The 8,084-nt window shown below is 41.1% G+C and overlaps 1 protein-coding gene across 1 annotated transcript in view; it reads right to left on the bottom strand.

Annotated features, from left to right (window-relative positions):
* The window catches only part of hoatz (HOATZ cilia and flagella associated protein), a 9,350-nt gene extending 4,843 nt beyond the window's left edge, over positions 1 to 4,507 (bottom strand). The window contains 2 exon segments of the mRNA NM_001146477.1: positions 1,327 to 1,365; positions 4,107 to 4,507. Coding sequence (NP_001139949.1) covers positions 1,327 to 1,365; positions 4,107 to 4,359 — 292 coding nt within the window. The 5' untranslated portion in view covers positions 4,360 to 4,507.
* Positions 4,508 to 8,084: the final 3,577 nt, after the last annotated feature.

Genomic DNA, 8,084 nt, shown 5'->3' with positions numbered 1-8,084 from the left:
TGGAGGTCTACAATGTTTTTTCTGAGGTCTTGACTGATTTCTTTTGATTGTCCCATGATGTCAAGCAAAGAGGCACTGAGTTTGAAGGTAGGGCTTGAAATACATCCACAGGTACACCTCCAATTGATTCAAATTATATCAATTAGCCTATCAGAAGCTTCTAAAGCCATGACATCATTTTTTGGAATTTTCCAAGCTGTTTAAAGGCACCAGTCAACTTAGTGTATGTAAACTTCTAACCCACTGGAATTGTGATACAGTGAATTATAAGTGAAATAATCTGTCTGTAAACAATTGTTGGAAAAATTACTTGTGTCATGCACAAAGTAGATGTCCTAACCGACTTGCCAAAACTATAGTTTGTTAACAAGACATTTGTGGAGTGGTTGAAAGTGTCACCAACAAAAAGGTAAACAACAGGCCTGTAGCAAATGCAGCATATGACGTTCATTCTTCACATGTGAATATCACTTTTCAGTAGTGTTCAAAGCCATTCCACGAGCACAGCATTTATTTTTCAACTCAATGAGCCCAATCAGTCCTCCATGACAACACAATCATAAACAACATAGTAGGGCTGGCTAATAAGTGCTGAGTTTTGGGGTCATTCTCAGGTAAAACAATTTGGCTAATCTATACTTCCATATTTCCAAGTCCTATTCATGAAGATCAAGGGGTATTACATTTATTGGAATGACTGTAATTCTGATAGATTTTTAATGTAAAGATATAATTGAATCGTATTATTATATGTAGTAGAAAGCGATGGGTTAGCAGAAGCCTACATAACCAACCCGTAAAGTAAACGGTAACATCCATATATGGCCAGCTATGTAAACTTTAACATTGCAGGATAAATCAATAGATGTCGTTCAGTTGGTAACATGCTTTGGTCTTGTAATGCCTCTTAAGGGGAAAGTAATCTAAAAGTAACAGAATGTAATCAGATTACATTACTGAGTTCAGGTAATCCGAAAGTTACGTTACTGAGTACAGGTTTGGACGAACAAATCACATTTTATTGGTCACATACACATGTTTAGCAGATGTTATTGCGAGTGTAGCGAAATGCTTATGAAAAATAAATGCTGTGCTCATGGAATGGCTTTGAGCACTACTGAAAAGTGCTATTTACATGTGAAGAATGAACGTCATATGCTGCATTCGCTACTCGCCTGTTGTTTACCTTTTTGTTGGTGACAGGTAACTAATAACGGCAAAGAAAATAATCTACCCAACCTCACACACACACACACACACACACACACACACACACACACAGATGTCTTTATGACTGTGATATCTAAGGTAGGGCTGTATACTTACTATGGTCAGAAGAAGACGGTTTGAGAGCAGCATTGGTGTCTAAAAAGGGAATATAAAAGGTTATTTAATTTTTGGGGCACATGACCTCAAATTGAGACTAGAAAATACAGGCACTGGTGTCTCGAAATGAAATGATTAATTCCCTAGTTAAAGTGTGTTCATATCCACTCAATATTAGTTCCCGCACTCCCAACACATAATAATGACATTAAAGCTCATTAAAATAATTCAAAAGGTTCTTAGTTGACACTTAAATATTTTATTCTATACTCATTTGAGGAAAGAAACTTTCTTAATTTGTTTGATGATAAGATTAAATATTTCCAAGGGACCTCATGGGGTCCCGACTCCATGTTTGGGGACCACTGACATAGACTATCCAGGAGGTAGATCCTAGACTATCCAGGAGGTAGATCATAGACTATCCAGGAGGTAGACCATAGACTATCCAGGAGGTAGATCATAGACTATCCAGGAGGTAGATCATAGACTATCCAGGAGGTAGATCCTAGACTATCCAGGAGGTAGATCATAGACTATCCAGGAGGTAGATCCTAGACTATCCAGGAGGTAGATCATAGACTATCCAGGAGGTAGATCATAGACTATCCAGGAGGTAGATCATAGACTATCCAGGAGGTAGATCATAGACTATCCAGGAGGTGATTCATAGACTATCCAGGAGGTAGATCCTAGACTATCCAGGAGGTAGATCCTAGGCTATCCAGGAGGTAGATCATAGACTATCCAGGAGGTAGATCATAGACTATCCAGGAGGTAGATCATAGACTATCCAGGAGGTAGATCATAGACTATCCAGGAGGTAGATCATAGACTATCCAGGAGGTAGATCATAGACTATCCAGGAGGTAGATCCTAGACTATCCAGGAGGTAGACCATAGACTATTCAGGAGGTAGATCCTAGACTATCCAGGAGGTAGATCATAGACTATCCAGGAGGTAGATCATAGACTATCCAGGAGGTGATTCATAGACTATCCAGGAGGTAATTCATAGACTATCCAGGAGGTAGATCCTAGACTATCCAGGAGGTAGATCATAGACTATCCAGGAGGTAGATCATAGACTATCCAGGAGGTAGATCCTAGACTATCCAGGAGGTAGACCATAGACTATTCAGGAGGTAGATCCTAGACTATCCAGGAGGTAGATCATAGACTATCCAGGAGGTAGATCCTAGACTATCCAGGAGGTGATTCATAGACTATCCAGGAGGTAATTCATAGACTATCCAGGAGGTAGATCCTAGACTATCCAGGAGGTAGATCCTAGACTATCCAGGAGGTAGATCATAGACTATCCAGGAGGTAGATCCTAGACTATTCAGGAGGTAGATCCTAGACTATCCAGGAGGTAGATCATAGACTATCCAGGAGGTGATTCATAGACTATCCAGGAGGTAGATCCTAGACTATCCAGGAGGTGATTCATAGACTATCCAGGAGGTAGATCATAGACTATCCAGGAGGTAGATCATAGACTATCCAGGAGGTAGATCATAGACTATTCAGGAGGTAGATCCTAGACTATCCAGGAGGTAGATCCTAGACTATCCAGGAGGTAGATCCTAGACTATCCAGGAGGTAGATCCTAGACTATCCAGGAGGTAGATCATAGACTATCCAGGAGGTAGATCCTAGACTATCCAGGAGGTAGATCATAGACTATCCAGGAGGTAGATCATAGACTATCCAGGAGGTAGATCCTAGACTATCCAGGAGGTAGATCCTAGACTATGCAGGACGTAGATCCTAGACTATTCAGGAGGTAGATCCTAGACTATCCAGGAGGTATATCACAGGGGGCTGCATATGTTACACAATACACAGTCCTGTAATAGTATAACTAAAGATCTCATAAGGAAAAAAATATTGCGTCAAAAATAAGCGTGCGACAGCATGTGAACCGAGCAGTGTGCCTCGCATGGTTTGACCGGGCTAACGTTACCTTACCGACTACCAGAAGTCTCTCATCGTGGTTTGTCGGGGCTAACGTTACCTTACCGACGACCAGAAGTGTCTCATCGTGGTTTGACCGGGCTAACGTTACCTTACCGACTACCAGAAGTATCTCATCGTGGTTTATCGGGGCTAACGTTACCTTACCGACTACCAGAAGTGTTTCATCGTGGTTTGACCGGGCTAATGTTACCTTACCGACTACCAGAAGTGTCTTATCGTGGTTTGACTGGGCTAATGTTACCTTACCGACTACCAGAAGTGTCTCATCGTGGTTTGACCGGGCTAACGTTACCTTACCGACTACCAGAAGTGTCTCATCGTGGTTTGACCGGGCTAACGTTACCTTACCGACTACCAGAAGTGTCTCATCGTGGTTTGACCGGGCTAACGTTACCGACTACCAGAAGTGTCTCATCGTGGTTTGACCGGGCTAACGTTACCTTACCGACTACCAGAAGTATCTCATCGTGGTTTATCGGGGCTAACGTTACCTTACCGACTACCTGAAGTGTCTCATCGCGGTTTGACCGGGCTAACGTTACCTTACCGACTACCAGAAGTGTCTCATCGTGGTTTGACCGGGCTAACGTTACCTTACCGACTACCAGAAGTGTCTCATCATGGTTTATCAGGGCTAACGTTACCTTACCGACTACCAGAAGTGTCTCATCGTGGTTTGACCGGGCTAACGTTACCGACTACCAGAAGTGTCTCATCGTGGTTTGACCGGGCTAACGTTACCTTACCGACTACCAGAAGTGTCTCATCGTGGTTTGACCGGGCTAACGTTACCTTACCGACTACCAGAAGTGTCTCATCGTGTTTTGTCGGGGCTACCGGCAGCCTCTGGCGGATGTCTGCGTTGACCAGGCGGGACTCTAGCGGAGGGAGCAGTGACAGAGAGGTCCACAGCTGCTTGGCGTGAGACACATCTTCAGGAGACGAGCCGTCAAACACTGTGAAGAAGTATTTATCCAACTCTGTCTCTAGCTGCTCTGCCTCTCTCCTCTCCTCCTCCGTTACCGGAGCCCGCGGCTCTGACTCACACATTACGATAGACAGTGTGTTTTAAACCAACCAACAACAGGAGGAGCGGATATCACCGAATCATCAATATTATAAAGTAACCGAGCCACAGACGGAATATTGATATTGCTAGCTAGCTAAATGGAGAGGCGATAGATACACTGGAAATGTTTCGTTTTTTTGGCAACCCGGAAGTGAGGAGAACGCGTTACCAAGGCGACGGGACGCTCCAGGAAGTGTGTGTTGCAGCAGGAAGGGGGGATGGGATAAACATTTGACACTATTATAGTGTATATGGTATTATATTCAGTTCTACAGTATATAGTATTATATTCAGTTCTACAGTATATGGTACTATATTCAGTTCTACAGTATATTATATTCAGTTCTACAGTATATGGTATTATATTCAGTTCTACAGTATATAGTATTATATTCAGTTCTACAGTATATGGTACTATATTCAGTTCTACAGTATATTATATTCAGTTCTACAGTATATGGTATTATATTCAGTTCTACAGTGTATGGTATTATATTCAGTTCTACAGTATATGGTACTATATTCAGTTCTACAGTGTATGGTATTATATTCAGTTCTACAGTATATGGTATTATATTCAGTTCTACAGTATATTATATTCAGTTCTACAGTATATGGTATTATATTCAGTTCTACAGTATATGGTATTATATTCAGTTCTACAGTATATGGTATTATATTCAGTTCTACAGTATATTATATTCAGTTCTACAGTATATGGTATTATATTCAGTTCTACAGTATATGGTATTATATTCAGTTCTACAGTATATTATATTCAGTTCTACAGTATATGGTATTATATTCAGTTCTACAGTATATGGTATTATATTCAGTTCTACAGTATATTATATTCAGTTCTACAGTATATGGTATTATATTCAGTTCTACAGTATATGGTATTATATTCAGTTCTACAGTATATGGTATTATATTCAGTTCTACAGTATATTATATTCAGTTCTACAGTATATGGTATTATATTCAGTTCTACAGTATATGGTATTATATTCAGTTCTACAGTATATGGTATTATATTCAGTTCTACAGTATATGGTATTTTATTCAGTTCTAGTATATGGTATTTTATTCAGTTCTACAGTATATGGTATGGTAGCACCATGGTGATAAGTGATAATCTTCTATTTGTAATAATAATGTCAACTATAAAAATACATTTCCTGAAGAAAACGTGGCGTGCTTGCTAGCTTGTTTTGAAACAGTCAGAAAATATGAATGTGGTTTTAATGTTTGTAGCTGAAATGGTTAAAGAGTGCTAGCATTTAAAATGTCTACCACTGTGTTCTTATTTTTGGCATTGAATCCATGAAGTGTTATGCTAATTTATGCAAATTACCACTGCTTGTAGTTTATAAACGTTTTTAGGAATGTGAAGTCAGGATAGACTGAACATGCTAAAGTTGGTTTGGTGTCTCTAGCCTGAACATGCTAAAGTTGGTTTGGTGTCTCTAGCCTGAACATGCTAAAGTTGGTTTGGTGTCTCTAGCCTGAACATGCTAAAGTTGGTTTGGTGTCTCTAGCCTGAACATGCTAAAGTTGGTTTGGTGTCTCTAGCCTGAACATGCTAAAGTTGGTTTGGTGTCTCTAGCTTGAACATGTGAAAGTTGGTTTGGTGTCTCTAGCCTGAACATGTGAAAGTTGGTTTGGTGTCTCTAGCTTGAACATGCTAAAGTTGGTTTGGTGTCTCTAGCCTGAACATGTGAAAGTTGGTTTGGTGTCTCTAGCCTGAACATGTGAAAGTTGGTTTGGTGTCTCTAGCTTGAACATGCTAAAGTTGGTTTGGTGTCTCTAGCCTGAACATGTGAAAGTTGGTTTGGTGTCTCTAGCCTGAACATGCTAAAGTTGGTTTGGTGTCTCTAGCTTGAACATGTGAAAGTTGGTTTGGTGTCTCTAGCCTGAACATGCTAAAGTTGGTTTGGTGTCTCTAGCCTGAACATGCTAAAGTTGGTTTGGTGTCTCTAGCCTGAACATGCTAAAGTTGGTTTGGTGTCTCTAGCCTGAATATGTGAAAGTTGGTTTGGTGTCTCTAGCCTGAACATGTGAAAGTTGGTTTGGTGTCTCTAGCTTGAACATGCTAAAGTTGGTTTGGTGTCTCTAGCCTGAACATGTGAAAGTTGGTTTGGTGTCTCTAGCCTGAACATGTGAAAGTTGGTTTGGTGTCTCTAGCTTGAACATGCTAAAGTTGGTTTGGTGTCTCTAGCCTGAACATGTGAAAGTTGGTTTGGTGTCTCTAGCCTGAACATGCTAAAGTTGGTTTGGTGTCTCTAGCCTGAACATGCTAAAGTTGGTTTAGTGTCTCTAGCCTGAACATGATAAAGTTGGTTTGGTGTCTCTAGCTTGAACATGTGAAAGTTGGTTTGGTGTCTCTAGCCTGAACATGCTAAAGTTGGTTTGGTGTCTCTAGCCTGAACATGTGAAAGTTGGTTTGGTGTCTCTAACCTGAACATGCTAAAGTTGGTTTGGTGTCTCTAGCTTGAACATGTGAAAGTTGGTTTGGTGTCTCTAGCCTGAACATGCTAAAGTTGGTTTGGTGTCTCTAGCCTGAACATGCTAAAGTTGGTTTGGTGTCTCTAGCCTGAACATGTGAAAGTTGGTTTGGTGTCTCTAGCCTGAACATGTGAAAGTTGGTTTGGTGTCTCTAGCTTGAACATGCTAAAGTTGGTTTGGTGTCTCTAGCCTGAACATGCTAAAGTTGGTTTGGTGTCTCTAGCCTGAACATGCTAAAGTTGGTTTGGTGTCTCTAGCCTGAACATGTGAAAGTTGGTTTGGTGTCTCTAGCCTGAACATGTGAAAGTTGGTTTGGTGTCTCTAGACTGTACGGTTGGTGAGTTGATTTTATGCAAATGTATGCACATTTGTCTAGTTATAGTTGATAAAAGTTTTATAGAATTTTAAGTTAGGATAGCCTGAACTTTTGAAAGTTGGTTTGGTGTTCAAGAGGTACTGTTGATGAATTAATTTATGCAAATGTATAGACAACAGAACATGATTTATTATTTGAAGTGATTTGAGCGCCCTTTGAATCGTGGCGCTGAAAGGACAACACCGTAAAGTGGTGACCCATCGATCTGGGTTCCGCTGTGCAAGAGGGGGTCCGTGGAGTTCTGAACATCAAGGGGATCGCTGTGAGGGATAAGATTCACGCGGTGGATCAGTTGATCTGCATATGCAAATAGAGATGGTATGTTTCTGTAAGCTAAGCACTCCCACAGTGGTGCGAATTCAAGTGCATCATACATGAGTGGACGTGTCATAATACTCATACAATCTGTCAGTCAAACAGGGAAATAGTTCCAATAGTTTTCCCACCATTTATTTTTCCCCAAAGGGGGATTTTAGAAACACTTCAAATGAGGGCTGTGTTTCCTGTAGGTTTACCCTGGCGTGACGCTTTGATAACCATGTAAATCTCTCTCGGACAAGGTGACTTTTAGCAGTAGTAGTAGTAGTAATAGAGCGGTCCATGTGTAGGTTCTGACGGACAGAGCTGTCCATGTGAAGGTTCGGACAGACAGAGCGGTCCATGTGTAGGTTCTGACGGACAGAGCTGTCCATGTGAAGGTTCGGACAGACAGAGCAGTCCATGTGAAGGTTCTGATAGACAGAGCGGTCCATGTGAAGGTTCTGACGGACAGAGCTGTCCATGTGAAGGTTCGGACAGACAGAGTGGTCCATGTGAAGGTTC

This window comes from Salmo salar, chromosome 11 (assembly GCF_965601325.2).
Source record: "Salmo salar chromosome 11, fSalSal1, whole genome shotgun sequence".
Lineage (NCBI taxonomy): Eukaryota > Metazoa > Chordata > Actinopteri > Salmoniformes > Salmonidae > Salmo > Salmo salar.
This window is presented reverse-complemented; position numbering and strand designations above follow the sequence as displayed.